The sequence below is a fragment of the Cebidichthys violaceus genome, unplaced genomic scaffold (genome assembly GCF_023349555.1).
Source record: "Cebidichthys violaceus isolate CVI_PGR_0920_01 unplaced genomic scaffold, fCebVio1.0.p SCAF_2, whole genome shotgun sequence".
NCBI classification, from domain to species: Eukaryota; Metazoa; Chordata; class Actinopteri; order Perciformes; family Stichaeidae; genus Cebidichthys; species Cebidichthys violaceus.
Window position 1 is genome coordinate 9,172,657 of NW_027176372.1, and position 20,007 is coordinate 9,192,663.

Sequence of the window (20,007 nt, forward strand, 5' to 3'; positions counted from 1 at the left end):
ATGGAAAACACTTCTCTGATGATTGAGACACACACAAGTGCAAAGACAAACAATCTATGCATATGTGGGTCTACCTCTGTGTTGAGCTTTCTAAAGGGCAAGTAAAGCTAGCAAAAGTGCAACACATATAAGTCTAGAGAATAAACAGTAGTACATGAAAATATATTTGCTTCCACAATGATATATTAGCTACTCTTTAGAAAATATAGGAAAAATAACGCTGAAACTGTATTTCTGCTTCCCAAAACTTAGCGACACAACAGAATGCTCCCTTTAAGAATTAAGAAGAAGAACATTTGGAACCCGAGTTGGCTCTTCATTAGTTACAGAGGTATCAAACTGTGTGTCATTGAATAAACAGTCTAATACAAGCGTTGATCTAATCAAAATAAAAGATTTGTTAAACCCACATAGCATTTCACAGGGATTTACCGTATAATTCCCCCGTAAATTGAACGTCATTCCTCCACTTTTGGTACAATTATGCACCAGAGCCTTGTTAGCGAGTCAAGAAGCTTCATTCATTTGGTAGACTGCAACGGAGTAACTGCAATAATTTCATAAATCCCTTCGAAAAGGCTCCACAAATCATAGATTTATGCGCACCTGTGAGTCGGGTAAACAAGCACACATGCAAGTATGCATGCTGGAGTGTATACACACACACACACACACACACACACACACACACACACACAGAGGAGAGAGAGTGTGAGTGATTGAAAGAGAGAGAGAGAGAGGGAGATTGTAAAGCCAGCTGTGCAGCGGGAGGCCCTGCCAAGTGAAGGGCAGAACCGGCGAGCTGAAGGCAGACGATAAGATGACAGATGAACTGAGCCCAGATGGCTTCCACATCTTCACTTCACAATCCTGCAACGCCGCTTTAATTTGACATTTATTCTCACCCAGTTCCCTCGGTCGTTTTAAGAACCACACGTCTACCTGTTTTTCAGCATGATCCTCCCACTGCACGCGCTCTGTTGCGCCTCGTCTCTACCGGCGGCACTTTATCCGAGCGGTGGCCCGTCTGGCTCAGAGCCCTCGGCTCCATTGTTTTCAGAGGCTCATCAGTTCAGTTTGGGGGGGGGGGGACTGTAACTGTCTATTGTCTTACTTTCAGTTCCTGCTGGTAAATGAATTGGCGACACAGTCCAAACTGAACCGTGCAGTGTTACACAGATGGACCCTGGAAGGTTCAAAACGACACATGGAGGAAAACATACAAACTGATTATAGGATGCTGATATCAGCTCATTTTATGAAATCATGTTACAGTACGTATAAATAAATAATAGATCCAGGGAGTCGATATAATATTGCATACCACCTAAATACAATAAGTCATTCATTCAGCCATCCATCTGGGGCAAAGGCAGTCTGCCATGTTTTCACAGGGCTGACACAAAGAGACATTCACGCTCACGTTCACACCTACGGGCAGTTTACAGTCACCAATTAACCCGCATGTGTTTGGACTGTGGGAGGAAGCCGGAGACAACCCACACTGACACAGGGAGAACGTGCACACTCATCATAGAAGGGCCGGCCAGCAGGTTCCAACCCAGGACCCTCTTGCTGTGAGGCTAGAGTGCTTACAATAAGTCAATAAATGTTTGTTTTCATTATTATTATAACATTGAAACAGTCAGTCAAGTCAAACATTCATGTATGCACGGCCGTAGCCAGGATTTCAGAAATACTGAGTTTAGTGGTCAAAGGTCACTGTCACCTCATAAAACACGTTTTTGACCATAACAAAAATTACAAATGGTCAGTATTAATGTGCTAATTATGACAATTTAATTTAAATGTCTAAAAGGATGAAATGATGAAGTGATACATTTAAGACAAACATGGATGTAAAGTGCGATGGTGAAGACAGACAACAGCAGGGCAGTAATTATAGTTTGTTTAAAACTGACAAAACTGTCTAAAAAATATCAGAATTGGCCTTGAAAATTAAACATGTGTAATATTTCTGTACCTGTAAGTACATAGTAAAGTGAGGATTAAACTGCATTAGTAGCTAGTGGCCTGTATGTGCGTACATTAAAGCTAATGTACTCAAAACCTACTGAAAATAAACACTGAAAAAGATGAAGAAAGAAATAGTTTTCTTTTCTGGAATCCGAGTACTATTGCAATGAGTAAAATGTGCTTTCAATATACTGTTAATGTATTTCCACAAACAGGATGAAATATAAAACCAGATCAATCTCAAACTTCAACAGATTCTTTCTAAAGAAAAAAAACCCGATGCTGGTGGAGGTTGAGGAGTGCACCAGGGAGGCAAGAGCCTTCAGGACACAATCAATAGCTACAGGTGGTAAACAAGAAATTTGCTCAAGTCAAGGTTGAACATGAAAAGTGTCAGTCTGGAGAGGGAGAGCGCTCCTGACATCCTGTCTCAGGCGACCAGACAGTCCGCTGAAGTAAACATCAGACCCGCTGCTGAATCCTGTGGGACGTCGTGCTGGTTTTGTTTGGTGCAAAAGTCAAAGAAGAAGAAAAGTTCAAACTTGATACAAAGGACAGCTTGAAGATGAACATAACGTACAGGTGGCATTCTAAAAGTACAATTCCTAAATAAAATAAAATATCATGATAATTACCTTATCGACTTATCGAACGGTATTTGGACATGACTTGATATTGCCCATTGTGTTTACGTGCATGTTTGTTTCCATAAGGATGGCCAACCTGATGCCAGAATAAACAGCAGTGATTTCCATACTTTTATATTGCAGACATTGCACTTTTTTTTATTACCAGAGCTCGAGAGCCCATTTTATTTATTATGTTTTACCTGTGTGGGTTCATTTCATTGATGTTTCCTTTATTTAGAATAAATTCATATTTTTTTCACCTTTCAATTCCAATGTCAGAATACTCTTGAAAATCATTGCTTTTTGAAAGGGTCTACTTGCATTATTGTGCTGTTATATTATCAATTTCTCAGCGGCATAAAATGTTCATAAAATGACATAAAATAATATCTTTTATCACAATTACTTCTGGGACAATATATTGTCCAACACCAGTAGTAATTGTGAGAGGCATTCTCACATTTACACCAAAATTCAACACACAGGATTGTAATTTAACCTGCTGCGACTGTTGGGAATGCAGGTTTTACATCAGTCAAACATTTAAATTACATAAAATATAAATGTAACATAAGTGGCTGAAATATGGGCTATATATATATATATATATATATATATATATATATATATACTATTTCAGTATTGATCTTGGTTGTGTGACTAAATTTCTACTTGCTAGTTAACTGTCTTATATCTTGTCTTATAAAACATTTATAGTTTTATTAAAATTAGTAACTTTTTTGAAGTTGGAGTTTAAAATGGATTATGGTGCATTCAGAGTGAAAACAGTGCACTGTGTGTGGTGAGTCAATGCAGGAAGTCCAGTCTGAGAATACATCACTGCACAGCAGTTTATAGTATTATGAGACTGACGCTTATCACAGAGTCATTTTATCCGGTCATGATGGTCACGAGGTCAACAGAAAAAAAAAACACCATTGAAAGAAATCTTGTACTGTGATTGGCCAATGAAGATGTTGTTGCATCGCCAAAACGCGTTGAAAACGGTCCAATAGCTTGGTCTCCCGCACTCTCGTGTCCAAAACTTCACGCTCAATTAATTGTTTGATCAATAAACAAATCCCAAGATGACGTCTTCTAATGTCTTTGTCTTTTTGGTGCACAACTCAAGGATATAGCGTTTACCATCATAGAGGAGTAAAGAAACCAGAAAATATTAATTTATGGAATCAATTGTTTTTTTTACATATTATTTAAACTGATGAATGGATTATCAAAATAGTTGGAGATTAATTTAACAGTTGACAGCAAATTGTTTATTCGATTCATCTTTTGCCGCTTTGAACTCAACTGTAGCGCGCTGTACGCCATGTAACGGTTAATAGGGGTCCCCTCTCAGCTATCACAGCATTTACGCAACGCACCACTGATAGGTTTCCCTCAGATCTCAAGAGCTCACACTCCAGACTGCACTTCCTCGGGTCGTCAGCAACACATCCGCCAAGAGAGAAGTCGATGGGATGAACGGTTGCAAAGAAAATCCAAGGACAGACAGACAGAGATGCCTTTAATTTCAGTAGAGTTTAGTGTGTGTGTGTGTGTGTGTGTGTGTGTGTGTGTGAGAGCACAGCCTCAGAGTAGGCCTTTCACTGATAACACAAGTGAGCTGACCTGCCTCCACACAGCAGTCTTTTTGCAGGTGACCCTCAGGTCCGCTCGCACGCCCGTTCTCCACTTGACCTCGTCGACGGCGCCGAACACTGCCAGATGTTTACCAAAGTGCAGCCGTGAGCTCACAGCCGCCCCGCTCGCGAGCAATGTGGGTGTCGTGTGGGTCCTGCGAGGCCCGCCGGACATATCAAACCAACAGATCGCTTTTTTTCGTCAAGGCTGCGAGGGCTTTCATTTCCCTGCTGCGCTTGTGATTTTTATCACGCAAATAAACAAGACAAGACACCGAAGCCTCCGCCGGAGCCCGGAGATCTGACAAAGGTTATTTTGTAAGTCGCATCTGTGTTGCTTATGCAACACGGAAAATAGAGAGAGCGAAGGCTCCGCGTCCTAAATACACAGAAGACCTGCTGCACTGATGGATAAGATATAGAAGAGACAGGAAGACACCTGTGTGGAACATGGACCAAATGCCCTGCATTGTTACATAGAGCTGAAAAGAAATTCTAGATGCATGAGCCAACATAAAGGATATCGAGATTATAATGAGAGCTGAGGTAGAGATAAAACTTTACAGCCATAACTGAATAAAAGATACAAACATACCTGTGTAAACTTTGCTTTGTGGATAAAGAGCTACAGTATTTTGCATATATTCTATCAAAACTGACAACGAGTTCACTCCTGGATGAAGTTTATACTTCTCAACTTCAGCAAAACATCACAGAAATGTACCTAAAATGTCCTGTTAAAAACTCCGTCGGCCGGCACCAGCTGGCGTCGCGTTTTAATTTGGCACCGACGACGGCATTAAATTATTTCCGACGGCTGATGGCTGATTCCTGAGAAAAGAGAGGAGGGAAAAAAAAGAAAACGAGGAAAGCGAGCCAGATGTAATGCTTTCACACACACACACACACACACACACACACACACACACACAGATTCATCGCCTTTCATCTTGTTCCTCCAGCACATACTGTTTGTGTTGCCAGAATGAAATAGGCTAGAGAGCACTCATTTGAAAAATCCCATCGAGAGGAAGAGACGCTCGCGCCGTCCTTTGACTTCACACGACGCTATTTAAACAAAAAGAAACACACAAACATATCAGTGTGGGGAAATATAGACTCGTCTCATGCTTCCAGTCAGTGTTATCTTTTTTGGCAAATGAATACGCAATAAAAAGGACGAGCATCGAATCTATTAAATGGGCCTCGCATCATTTTATACCGCGTGTACAAGCCATTGGGAGAGTTTCTCTCATCAAGCCAAAGAGACATTTCACGTTGTGAATATAGCACGGCAAAGAAAGAATTAAATGCAGCAGACGTTCTCCTCTGCACTGTTATACATGACATCCCAGAAATACTATCTCATCCACTCGTTGATGTTTGCTCTCACTTTGATTTCTTGCCAAATGTCGTATCGACAAAGTGGGCTAACCCACCGGGGGGAAAGTGATTCCTTTCCCAGAGTCAAAATGTTGGCGCTTCTCAAACAATAAGGTGCTTTAGAGGAAAAGCATCCAGCGACCGGTGTTATCCTGTGTGTCCGCAATGAGCAGCAGTCTCCCTTCAGCTCGGCTGCACATCATTCCACATTCAATCTAGATTTAGTGGATTATTATTCTCCAGTAGAAAGAAGTACTAGTTTTTGTTACGTACATGTGCAGCTTTTGGATGCACTTACAGTGTAATGTGGCAGTGTTTTTTAGATCTGGTATTTGTAGTTCCTCAGACTTTGTATGCTGGGTTTGAAACAGCATTTTGACCTTTATTTTGGGAGATTAAATGGTCACACTTTATTTCATGATTTAGTCCCTAGTTTCCTAATAAGTTCCTTGAGTTGGTCGTAATTATCGGGGAATCCAAGACAAAGTTCTGAGACGTCTGTATTTTTAAATCCTGCCTACGGCCAGTCTGGGTCAAAATAAAGACTTTTCCTCCCACTAGTGTTATGAGAATATTAGGATTTGGGTGCACAGAGATAAACAGCTGGTGGTAGTAATTCTCCAGTCGACCATTGCAGAAGAAGAGGAAGCAACAAGATGAGGAAGTCACGAGAGCTCCAGTCAAAGCTCAAACGAACAAAAACCATGTGGAAAGAGTGATTCAGATATGTGTTTCATATGCTAATGTAGTAGAAGGTTTAAGTCAGTTGCTTCGTTAACGTCACGATTTATTTGCCAAGTCTCTCCATTTTTGGCCCTCTGCTTTTATTAGGTCAAACAGAAAACGCACAGAAAGGAGTGGATTGAAGGGCCCTTAGTGAGTGCTTCTGCACAAACTTTTATCTTGTCTCAAACTGTTTGTTCATTCAAAAAGTTGTCAGTTCAAGAGATGAGTAAAAGCATTACTGTAGTTGTGCCCCGGTCTGGTCAGTAAGGTCTTTTGGATTTGAGTCAAGAATAGTAATGCGTCTCTTCGACAACAGAGAGCTGCTGCTGACTCACAGTTACATATCGAAAGATTTTAAAGCCATTTTAGAAACAGCCCCACCACAAGTCCAGGATATGTCTCTTATCGCCATCTGTCTTCAATCTCTGTCCCAGCCTTCCAGTAATCCATGTACGAACAGGCTGTTCACTGTAGAAAAAAAGGAAACAGTGTTTGACAGTCCTGATCCAAGAGACGTTACGTCTCAGTGATTTTTACATGTAACTTGTCAGATTACATCTTGTTTGTGTTTCGTGCAGTGGCGGCAGCTGATGTGGCCACACAAGAACATCGGGACAAATCTGAAAAATCCACTGATCACGTTTAACGAGAATGCCTGCGTCCAACTGACAGGCGAATTCTCAAAGAAAAGGATGGCGGCCGCTGACCGCTCCATGACCGCTATCTCCCCCGTCTCACGGTTCGATATTACGATATGTAACGATAATACAGGGGACACACGCCCGTAAAGTGTTGCAGCTGAGTGCAATTTGCCCTTTATTTTGGCATCCGATCGCAATTTTTCAAGTGGCAAAGTATAAATGTTGCCTCTGCGCCAAGAGCACAGTCGGCAAAACTTCAGAATCAAACACTTTGTTTTTGTTCTAGTTTGTGCAGGGTTAGTGTCCGCAAAAGTCCACACAGTCCTTTAGTGAATCGTGGTATAGGGCCTCCGAAATTACAACAATGGAAATTAATAAATAGCCTACATTGTATTTACTTCCTGGTAACAGTCGCACAATCCAGAGCGTATCATTTTATAAACAATTGGTGCCAAAATGAACGCAGCAATGATGCATACTGATAATGTTTGAAATCTCAATTTACTGATCATATTGTAGAAACAAATTCTTTTAGCGTTTTCTGCACATGGCAGTACAGCGTGTTTAAAGCAGCACCAGTCAATATGTTTATATTGTGTAATGTGAATGGTGTCCCACAGAGAATTATCACCTGACTCGGCAGTTTCCCCCAGCTGAGTCGAGCGTTTTAGCAGCAGCTTTGCTCAGCACCAAACAGGCAGACAGATAGAATTAGCGACTAGCTGGTGAACATAGTGGAGCATTTAGCAGCTAGAGAGCCGGAGCTAAACACAGTGTCAACATTGGACTGATATTCATATACATCAGGTGAGCAGAAACACTCAAAATGAATGTCTCAACGTGAAGGTGTGCCGTATCACCTTTTATGGTCATACGGTGTCAGTTTAGTGTTCACAGCTCGTTACGATGCCCCTAAGGGGCAAAAAGAATCAATTAATGACTGTGATCAGTTCTCAAAGTGGCAGATGTTTCTCTTACAGCCTCGTCTTCAGCTCTCCTGTTGTTTTTCATTTCCCTGTCTGCAGTAATATAATGCCAATTTTAGTTTGGATGTGCTTCAATAACGTCCCCCTGGTTATTTTGAAACAGTGCGCATGAGAGAAATTGAAATGGTCCTGCTTTGAGAGACGACTGAACGTAATGAACAATAACTCTCTTAATGGGATTTGTACATCTGATTACACTTTGTGTTTTATTGTGATGCTGATTTACCAGCCAGCAATGAAAACCCAGACGGACAAGATCTCGCTATTCTCTGTAGCTATTTGCATTGTTTAGTAAAATCAGAATCTAACTAGCTTTCTCATGTGATTAGAAGACATTTTCTGCTGTTGTGTGTTTTCCAAACACACAACTGGCAGTGATTTCACGGGGGAGGGTCTACATAGGGAAGACCGAAAAACACACACACAAACAATATTTAAATATATATATATATATATGTATACAGGGCGATTAACTCGACTCTTTGGCAATATTGTTTCAATGGTGATGCTAATAGAGCAAAGTGAGGTGAGAATGTAATTGAAATTGAAAGAGTGAGACAAAGAGAAGAGATGAGTAATGATAGACGAAGAAAACACGGCAGAGAGAGACTGCCTTCATACAGTATCTGTCACTGTGTGTGTGTGTGTGCGTGTGTGTGTGTGTGTGTGTGTGTGTGTGTGTGTGTGTGTGTGTGTGTGCGTGTGTGTGTGCGTGTGCGAGTGCTGCCTCAGGAACAGTTGATGGATTTGCTGCTTGACTGCTCACACAGATTGGTGCCTGCTGTGATGGCAGCCTTGAACTGAAATTACATGCACACACACACACACGCAAAAAGAGAACTACACGTAATTGCAATTTCTGTGTGCGTGCGAGCTGCGTTTATGTGTGTGTGTGCGTGTGTGTTCTTAAGTCGGGACGAGCGGGTGTGTTGCCTCTAGGAGGCCATTTCAAAGCACTGTGGAAGGATGGATGAACACGAGGCCGACCGAAGCACCGGAGAGGATTGAGGGAGACAATTGAACAGTCCAAAAAACGCTGTGTTTATGCGTTTAATAATAAATGTTTATTATATTTTGTGTCATTTTTATTGAATCAGTGACAAGGTGACTGGCTTCCCCAATAATTATCTTTATTTTATTTATTTTTGTATCGGTTACACAAGATACACCTTAACCGAACAGATTGACAGTGAGAATTCCTCTTTACTTAAGAGTTTGATGATTAGTCTGCTAATCGAGGCAGTTGGAGTAGATTAGAAATGAGTTTTCTGATAAAGCTCCATAGATGAGATTAATGTGTTGTGGTGAGGTTGTGTGTTCCAACATCCAACTACACCACCTGAGGAACCTCACCACAGGAAATAACACTAGAACTGTAGGTGTAAGATACTGTGTGTTGTCAACTGACTAAGGGATGCTGCAAAACAATGTTATCCAAAATAAAAAATAAATTTTACCATAGAAAGAAACTAATTGATTAGCATTTGACATTTAGGCAGAAAATATATTTTTTAATATAAAAGTAAATGAGAGTACTTTTTTTTAAAGGCGAGACACTCCAAGGAAAAACATTGTATTTCATGCACTGGACTTCTTTCAGACTTGTGGAAAGTAAAAGAAAAAATGGTTTATTGTACTACTTTGTCTGTTTAAACATTTGCATATTTAAGCAGAAAACTTGTATTACAAAAAAAGGATTGTCTTAATGTTGGAGTAATCTTCAACATTAATCTTCTGGGGATGTTGCATGGTGATATCTATTAGTTCAAACTTTAGCCAGAAATATCCACTTCAGTATTCTGAAGGTTTTTATGGAGGGGTCATAACCTGATTTATATAAAGTTGTATTTTATTCATAAATGTCAAAAATTGTATTTTCTTATAGCCTTTTATTGAACCTGGCTAGTGAATTTGATTATCCTTAAAGATGTAGTAAAACATCATCTGCATAAGGTTGAATCTTGTGTTCTGACTCTACAAAGTGAACTCTTTTTCCTTTTCAGTTCCTCCAGCAGCTGGTTCATTTCAAAATATCAAATAGCGAGGGAGCGTGCCTCGCTCTCTGGTCCCCCTGTTAATGTGAATCTTCATGTAACCCTGTCAGAAGTGACAGTGACCGTGAACGTGCTTCCTGACATTCTTTGTTTTGTCACAGTGTGACATGATTCGATTCCAGAGTCCTCTCACGTTATAGATTTGGATCCCGTGATGATTTTGTCACAGGTTGATCTAGAAACAAACAAGCACTTCAAACAAGCACATAACTAACAGAAATGTCTTTCTGTCTTTCTTTGTTTCTTTCTTTCTTCCTTCCTTCCTTCCTTCCTTCCTTCCTTCCTTCCTTCCCTAGTGGAGCATCAGGGAGCAGCAGTGAATCAGAGAGCAGCTCAGAGTCGGACACAGACGAATCAGAGAGCAGCTCCAGTGACAGCGAGTATAACCGGACGTCCCGCACACACACTCCAGAGGTAGGACGACCACGGTGGATAACATGAGTTGATAAATTAAATCATGTGAAGATCATGTGAAGAACTAAGCTAATTATCATGATTTCTGTGTGTGTTAAAGAACTCCTGTTTAGCATTTTTATTCTTCCCGACTCACCACTAATAGCGTCACAGTGTGTCTGACTGTACATTAAACGCTCTCTTCACACAGTCTCTGGGTGGTCTTCTGAAAGTCATAAAACTCCCAACTGCAGAGAGCTGAATTGTAATATTATTTATCACTTTATTTTTAATGGCTCGACACTGCCGGGTTTCACGAGCCTCTGCAGTCAAACTCACTGAGAGAACGAGAGAGAGAGACATGCAGATGAAACTAAATCATGTAGTAGCATGTAACACACATGCAGCAGTATGTTAAAACAATTCACAACTCTGATATTGAATGAATAGAGCTACTTTCAGATCCCACTAAAATACGTTCTCTCTTTTCTGTTGGGGAGAAATAATTAACACTTTAATGATTTCTGATGATCATATCTGTAATGTCCATCAAGTTTATTCTTACCTATGAAATATTTCTGTTTTTCCCCCTGTAGCCTGAGCCCCCCTCTGCCAACAAGTGGCAGCTGGACAGCTGGTTGAATAAGGTCCAAGCTCAAACCAAACCCCTGGTTCCCCCTCAGCCAGAACATGGCACAGGTGGGTATGGACAGTAACGTCTACTGTGTGAAACAGCAGCTATGGTATACAGTAAAAATATCAATAATAATCTGGTTTGATCTGGAATACTTAAACTGGTTTAATGGTGCCCTGCCCAGGCTCCATCCCCCAGGGTCCGGGGACTTTCTCCCCCAGGAGTGAAGCACCAGCAGTGGGAACGGCCGCCAAGACCAAGCCCTGCGTATCCAGCAGCACCCCGGTTCCAGCTGCCCAAACGGTGGAACACAAGGATACGAGGGGAGCGTTCTGGTAAGAGTGGATTTTTTACAAATTTTTCCTGCAAAAGTAACTTTTTAAAAAACATCTGTTGAAAGAACGAATTCATGAATTACACACTAACAGAGGGATGAACAAATTGTCGGCAACAACTGACAAAAATGTCTCTCTAACATTAAAAGACAAACCAATTCTTGCCTCCCGCAGCCCAGGCAGAGAGAAGGCCAAGGCCAAGCTCAGCCAGAAGGCCTCGGGGGAGGGCCAGAGATCGAAGATGAGGATGTCACCGGGCCTGTTGTCAGGGCCGGAGGTCGTGACCCAGAGGAGGATCACCACAGGGAAGAAGCAGCCCCGACGGACAGAGAGGTCAAACAGTGTGGAGGATGGTCAGAGCCAGACGTGGAGCAGAACAAACCAGCACAGGTGAGGAAGAGAGGACACGATCCCTGCTGAACATCTTGGCTGAGCTGTATGTGTTAACCATTAGTTAGAGGTTTCATCTAAAAAGTAAGGCTTACTCATCATTCATTTAAAATGTAGAATTATTAGTGGATCAAAATATTTGGCTAATTGACCAGAAATTTGATTTTTTTTTAAATTTTGAGGGGGACTTATACTTTTTTTTTGTTACTTTGGAAAATTAAGACTTAAAATAAGTCGGTTCCGGATATGTATGGGGAGGTAATTTAGATACAACCCTAGTGAGCTTCTTTTTTTTTCGCAGTCTGAAGCTTCTTTTTGATGTGTCACAAACAAACGAAAAGTTCAGGATTTTTTCTCAGTTTAATTCAATATCTAAAAATGAATAGCGTCAACAGAGGAATGTCTTTATTAGAGCCACTTTTCTACATATTCTCTACTTAAGTCTTATCTTTATCAGTGTCATAGTGCAGCGTCAATAATAATTTGTAATAAAAAGAATAAGGGGCCTAGGACACTCCCCTGAGGGACACCGCAAGTTATGACTCGGAAGGACTAGAGCGCCCCGTAATCAACTTTTCAAGTGTTTTTGATGGCTGCTTCACTCAACCAATGGCTCATAATTTATCCATTTTCTACAGTGAGGATCTGAGCACATTCCAACTTGTTGCTAGAAATGCCAACATTCTTTTTCACTGGCTAGCTCAAGGCCGCCTCTCTGCACTGCGCTCATACGTCATCCTGTTGAGAGGCAATAGAAATGCTCCCAATTTAGTATTCAGCACCTTTAAGGCAACACTGTCGCTTAGCATGGAGAGCTCACAGGGGCTCTAGTGGATCACTGAGCTTCCTTGCAGCTAGCCACTGAACACTGTCATCCTCACATCTGTTGGGAAAATGCTCAGATTGAGTCGATGCCGTGCCCAACTGGCTGCTCCGCTTGATGTGAGGCTAATTGGAAGAAAAACACAGACTTCCCAGCTTCGGTTCTTTCTTCTTTTCTCCCTCCACCACTTCTTCCCTTCCCCTTTTCCGTTTTTAGGCTTTCCACATCCAAACAAGTTGGGCTGAGCGCATGCTGTTTTCAATTATTTCATGCTGTCTGATATATTTATTTCATTTGAACACACATTCCCCCCCTGCAGCTGGCCAAGGAGAGCATCATCGTCTACTGTGTGTCAGTGTAATACTGCACGACGGTAGCAGTGCCTTGCTCAAGGGTGACTCTAATAGGGTTTGTGACGCTTCCTTGTGTTTGTTTCCCCCCCCCTGCAGCCCTGCGGCTAGGGAGAAGGACCTGTTGCCTCCCCCCTCCCTGGAGCTTCAGAACCCCCCGAGGCCACGAAGCAAACCCCCCAGTGGGAAAACAGCCCCCAGGAAAGAACCTCGCAGTGCTACCAACTCAAACAACAGCTCAGTTACTCCACCAGCAGCGCTACAGCAAACCCCCGTGCCAATACCTGCTGTCAGTGTAAACCAGGTTTGTTTCTGAGTGGTGGGAGACACGTGTGAGTGTGAGTTTATGGGGCACGTAGACATTTTCTCCATATTTCTTCTCAGTGATGGTATTAATTGTTGCTCATAATATTACTAATCCCTCAAAATTAATCCAGTAATTATTTATGACTGGCAGAAAGCTAATCCAAAAATCCCCTTTTCAGTCAAATGACTTTCTCAAGGAAAGAAGAACAAGACACAAGCACCTTGGGACATTTACCCTTCACTTCTCAACATCCTGGAACATGTAAAGAAACGCACATGTAACTCTGTCCATGTATCCCGTAATGGTCACTTCATCCTTATTGTCTCTGGACGATTTGTCAGAGCCATTAAATTCTACAGGATAAAAATGGTATTATCACATGACCATTATGGCTCAACGCTGACTGCTTTTATCGAAATATGGAAAGCGAGAGAGGGAGTCAAAGAGATGGAGCTAAATCGTTGGCCATCGTCTCCGCCGATAATGAGTGAACACTGTGTGGTTTTATGAAGATTGGGTAGTTTCAAGGAGAACGAATGAAAGAGAAAGAAACAGAAGAAAACCACTTACAGTAAACTGGCTTTATGTAACAAAGGCACAGATAGAGACAGACAAGAATGAAGATTATATAACAATTATTAGCAGTAACATGGCCACAGAAGATGAAAATATCCCTCATCTTCACTTTGCTTTTACTGAAAAAGAAATGTGGAGTTTTTATGCCTCCGATGGCGACAGCCGCCGCCGGAGGTATTGTGTTCCTGGGTTGCCTGTCCATCCTTCCGTCCCGTTCTCGTGAACGGGATATCTGTGGAATGCATGGAGGGAATTTCTTCAAATTTGGCGCTAATGTTCACTTGTACTCAAGGATGAACTGAACTGGTCACTGTGACCTTACAAAACACATTATTGGTCATAACTCAAGTAATACATAACACAAATGTCACGGTATGACATTTTGGACGAACACGGATGTAAAATGCAACTTGACTGGTTGGTGGAGGCTGTAATTCTACTTCTTAGTCAAATTAATTTAATGAGAACAAATTTAAAACCAAGCCATCAACATCTCAAACTGTCGTTGTCATTAACAAATGCTCAACGTGATATTGTTAACAGTTTGTAAATTGGGGTTGACGGAGATGAACGTTCGCAGTCAACTTTGGAAGAACAAAAGAAGTCTCTGGAGTTGATTTTAGGACGTGCCATGTTTTGATCTTTCGTGACCTCTATGACAGCGGAGTCTCACATCGTGTCGTTTGTTTGCTTTGAACGATAAATTTCCTCCGAGACAAACTCTTGAGACAAATTGGCAGACAGCTGTCCGTAATACTGAAACAATGGAAACCTTGTTTCCACAGAAGCAGCTAACAAACGGAGGCTCATGTAACAGGCTTTAGGAAGTGACCAGAGAGTGACATGTCTGACCCTGACGTCTGCCAACTCGTCAGCAGCAGGCTGAGGTTCAGTCGGCCTGACAACCACTCACAGCTCCAAACTCATTCTCACACTGCACAGAATCCATTGAACGCCCACTTATCAGATAGTTATGTTGTTTTTCTTCTTTATTATGGAATAATTGGTTCAAGACAACAATATTAAGAACAAAATAATAATTTTACGTATCCCACTGCAAAGCTTTACGTCCACTTCTGTGTATAACTTTAAAGGTGTATTATTATAGAATAAGAAATTACACTAAATCCTCTGAACTCCAAGCAGTTTCGAGGTGTTTTGTTTTTTTTGGTCCTTGATAAAAGATTTGATTACTCCAGATTTGTCCTTCAAAGCAAAACGTCCCAGACTTTGGAGACTTGAAAGTTCAGCAAAACCTCCTTATTATTTTTGTCATGACGTTATTATAATATATATCGTAGAGACACACACGGCTGGATGCAGCAAAGAAAGAGAGCAAGTCTGTTGCAGCTAAAGATGATAAGATGCTTTCTATTTATAAATACATTGTACCCAAATAACATTACATACTGTTTGAAAATACACAACATCCAAAAAGCCATGAATATATAGCATCAAAATCCACAACTCTGTGTTGAACCACAATTGAGTGACATTTGGACAGCTACATTTAAATTGAACGACATCGTGAACGTAGTCCGTTGATGGTGTGATGCAACAGGCTCACCGTCGGGGCTTAATGAGGAAGGTGATGCTGCTGCAGTGATGCTGTCGGGGCTTTGAAGTCTGGCTGAATAGACTCGACGCCCAACGCGTTCCTGTGCTCGGTCTTTAAGGCCACAAGCTTCACGGAGACACGCTGTGGCAAACGCTATCAGACGCGCGTCGCCTTCGATGCAGAGCTCTGGGTATTCTTCAACCACCATCAACCAACCAGTCAAAGGCCCTCCTGTAGAAATGGCTTTCAAAGAGCTATCACAGGATAGATCGTCAGGGTCGTTCTGCTGCTTGGAGACGAGACCCTCAATTACATCCTCGGGATGGTTGGCAAAACGGATTCTGTATCCAGCTGTGCTGGTCGCTGAGGCCAGGGCAGAAGTCCTGCATCTTCATCTCTTTAAAGGCTGGAGGTGTGCTGTCACAGCTACTGCAGTGACTTCTCCTCTTAACTCAACTAGCTAGTTAACGTAAAGTAATATGTTATTTTGATACATTTTAATTAAGATTTATTTATTTTTTCATTTTGATACATGGAAGTATTGTAACGTCCGGAGCAAACGGAGGCGGAGAGAACAAGAGAAAGAGTATTAATATTCCTGATATAACTGTGTCATTCCAATGGCTGCAATTTGCGGTGCTTAATCAAAGGTCACTGACATCACTCGGCAATGTGTTGCAGCTTTGAGAAAAGGCACCGCTCGCTCACTTTCCCAGTTTCTCTCGGGACGGGACTCGTACGTCTGAATTCATAGGACTGTTAAAAATGCAGCAATCAGGGCTGAACACCGTTGGTGAGGAGAAACCATCAGCGGACACCTACCTGTGATGAAGATAAACTTTATTTTTTTTAAAATCTGCAGTTACATGCAGGAAAATAATTCAAATGAGGAGACGCAAAACGCATCCACATGTGTCATCAGAGTGCCTGTGCTCAGTCGTGTGACTGGTATGAAATTAGACCGTCAGACATGTTTCATTTCACTTCACAGATTAGTAGAACAAGCGTGTGCTGCCTTATTTGCATGATATGATCACATGCAGTCATATATATTTTTAGCGTGACTGATTCTTTCGACTGCAGGGGCTTTAAAACGCTTTGGCTGATATCATATCAGCAAGATTTATTTTCATTGGGATAGCAAAAGATAAAAAAAAGCCTGTTTCTTTAATTAATCACGGTAGTAGTTTTACACAGTGGAGGGTGTAGAGTGATTAAAAGTTACATGTGTTTTTGTTTGTGTGCACTTTCCTGATCAGCAGCCACAGTGATTCTCATAGGTCACTGCATATGAATATGAATCATTGGCCGTGTTATTAAATCATCCCAGAGCTCACTCCCTCTTTGTCCCTCTCTGCCTTTTCAAACAGGACAAGAAGAAACACAGAGGTCCAAGCACCAAGATCACACCCAAGTCCCGTGAATTCATCGAGACGGACTCCTCCTCCTCGTCCTCCGAATGCCACTCGGATTCGGAGCAAGCCCTCAAAACCCCCGCGCTGCCGCCTCAGACGACGCACTCGGCCATCAACACGCAGACCCTGTCCAACACACACGCGCCTCCTCTCCCCCCGTGCCTCGGGTCCGCGGGGAGCCTGGGAGCGTTCGGAGGGAAGGGCCTCCGAGTCAAAGACGGTGGCAGTGTGACCACTAACGGTAGCAGCAGCAGTAACGGTAGCATCAGCGGTGGTGCCAACGGCAGCAGTAATGCCCTAAGCATTAGCAACATAACTGGTTCATTCAGCACTTCTGTTCCTGACCCCGGAGGGTTAGGAGGTCAGCGCAAAGACCCAGTGTCCATGTCGCCGCCTCCCAACGTGGGACACGAGGTGCCTCCGTCCCCCTTGAGGGAATACCAAGAGATCCAGAGTTTATGGGTGAAAATTGAGCTGAGTTTGCTTAGCAGGGTGCCTGGCCAGGGTTTGGGGGAAAGATCCAGAGCGGGACTGGCCGAAAGGGACGGGAGCGAGGGGAGGGACAGGGAGAGACAGGGGGAGAGGATAGGGGTGCCCGAGCGGGAGAGACAGAAGCAGGCCGAGAGAGAGTGGCCGGGGCTGAGGGAGAGGCAGAAGCCACCTAAAGGGGAGAAGCAGGAGGAAGAAAACGAGCGGCTGGCGCAGGACAGAGAGAGGCAAGGTGACAGAGACAGATTAACGGAGAGAGAGAGGCAGATGGACAGAGAGGACAGAGACCGATCGGGGCTTGGGGAGAGGGAACGGACGGCGGGGAGGGACAGAGAGAAGGCGTGCCAAGGTCCGGGGGTCCTGGACAACCCCCCTGTGCAAGAGCAGAGTAATCCCAGGCTGGCAGGGAGGACGGAGAGCAAACACAGGAGGCAGGCCGCTGGAAACATGGCGGTCCCAACAGAGAAGCACACCAACAAGAGCAAGAGGAAACACAAGGTGTTGTGGCGTCCGATTCTCCCTGTTTAAGTTTCTTTCATGTTTATTTTACTACCAAATCTGTGTCCTTTCTTGCTCAAATGTAAATACTGTACATAAATACTGTGTGTTTTCTGTCTTCTGTATTCCAGTCTGACCACACTGAGTCGTCAGTCAACGGCAATAAGAAGCTGCGATTGGACAAAGACTGTCAGCTCCTCCCGCCCTGCATCTCTCCGATACACAACCACAAGAACAGCTCAGCAGAGTGAGTGACGTATTTTACTCAAGAAAGTACTCTCACAGGGACCCACTCGTGAAAGCATTGCTCCACAGCACTACTAGTGTCTTTCCAAACAATGTCAGTTAAAGCTGGAGTGCAGTATGTTTGTCTCCCCCTACTGGCAGTGGTAGTAATTACACAAAACACTGTTGACGCATCTTATAACATATGCTCGAGATGTTTGTCCTCGCTGTCTTATAGCTGTCTTTTTTTTTTTACTTTAATCCTCTGAGCGGCAAGTTTATTTTTTTACCTGAAGCATCCACTCCACAAACCTTTTCTTGGATGCTTCTTAGGATTTTACCGCCGTATCTTTTGAGCTTTTCCGAGCTGATACTCTGTCCCTATATGGTCTCACCCCCACCTTCCTTCCTGCCCCGTTTAGCTCTGGTTGGTTGACATAAAACGGATCACATCCAGGGCGCCGCAGACACCACAACTCCGGTATTGTGCGAAATACAGAGAGCCTTTAATGACGGCAATGGGCTTAATCAGCATTGTGTGAACTCGTTTGGCAAGGGCTTGATTGTAACAGACATTTATTTGTAATAGTCCTGCGCTCCAGCTTTAACAGGGAGGACAGGTAATCACGTTCATGGTGAATCAAGATTTAAAGGACCTTACTTTCCAATAAACATGTCAAATGTGAGAATTAAGTAATTCCTGTAAACTGAAAAATGCTCAGCGTTCCCTTTCCCCATTTTTTCCCCCGAACACCACATTCTCATGTTCCTGGGATTGACGCTAGTGGAGGTAATCAGACAAGTTTACTGAGTATTTTGAGGCAGGCTTAACATTTTCAATGTGGCGTTGAAGTCACCGCAGAGGTGAGTTCAATCCACACTGTGACACCGGATTGACAAAGTGAATTTCAGCTTTCCGTGTGAATTATTAAAAACAGACTAAGCCGGCTGTCGCTATAAATAAGCCTCGACATGACAGCCACAGAGGAAATATTTTTATAGCATCACGGCGTCATCAAAGGATGCACAGAAGGGAGAGAGGGGCGACCTGGACTTGAACCCATGACATTGTACGGCAGACACCCCAGAGTGTCTGTTCATCATCCAAGAGGCTTTTTATGGAAGCTGTAAACTGGATGATGTGATCATCCTGCTCAGACCCATTCAGCGATTTCTAAACTGTGGCTTTTGACAGTTATTATCACCCCGTTTTAATCAGACAGGTCGTATTTTGACAACAGATAATAAGAAAAGACTTATGTTAAGGGCCAACTTTTTGACCCCGGAAAGGCTGGGTTTAGTTGTGTTTGTTTTGGAGCGTTTGAGCACATTCAAATTTCAGCAAAGACCATAAATAGTCTTCTAAATCTGAAGTCATCCCTTTCTGTAGTAAAAACATAATGTCAATGTGTCTTTTAAAAGCATTATTAATAGTTTTTTTTATCACTGATAGGAAGGGAAGAAATTATTTTGAGAAAATATCATGAATACTCCTTTTCCTCCTAGCCAACTAGAGAGACGTGTCCATGTTTGTTTTCATTGATTGACAGCAGCAGCAGGCTAATTGTCGCTAACGTGATACAAAGGAAACAAACTTATTGTAGCTTACCATGTAGCTAGCACATAGCTAGCACGCCATCTCCAGGCAGTGTGTTGTTAGTGATATTGAGGAGTTGAGACCACACCAGCAACCGAACAAAGCAAAGTTACATTTTCAGGTAAGTTTATTACATTACATTACATTACAGTCATTTAGCAGACGCTTTTATCCAAAGCGACTTACAATAAGTGCATTCAAGATGCTTGTTCAACAAACAAGCATCTAAGAGCATGAAGCAGAGCATAACTCAGAGCCAAAGTACAGTGCCAAAACAAGAAAAACAGTTAGTGCTATAAGTAATACGACTACAATAAGTGCAACAAGCTAGTATGAATACAGTAAGTGCTAAGTGGAAGGCTCAGGGTAGCACTTCCT

At 42.5% G+C, this 20,007-nt stretch overlaps 1 protein-coding gene across 1 annotated transcript in view; it reads left to right on the forward strand.

Moving 5' to 3' along the window:
- Positions 1-20,007, forward strand: part of aff2 (AF4/FMR2 family, member 2) — a 153,489-nt gene that overhangs the window by 106,887 nt on the left and 26,595 nt on the right. Inside the window, exons 11-17 of the mRNA XM_068714237.1 lie at positions 10,336-10,453; positions 11,029-11,131; positions 11,251-11,401; positions 11,576-11,791; positions 13,064-13,268; positions 16,776-17,807; positions 17,939-18,054. Of these exons, the coding sequence (XP_068570338.1) occupies positions 10,336-10,453; positions 11,029-11,131; positions 11,251-11,401; positions 11,576-11,791; positions 13,064-13,268; positions 16,776-17,807; positions 17,939-18,054 (1,941 nt within the window). The remainder of the gene's footprint in view (positions 1-10,335; positions 10,454-11,028; positions 11,132-11,250; positions 11,402-11,575; positions 11,792-13,063; positions 13,269-16,775; positions 17,808-17,938; positions 18,055-20,007) is intronic.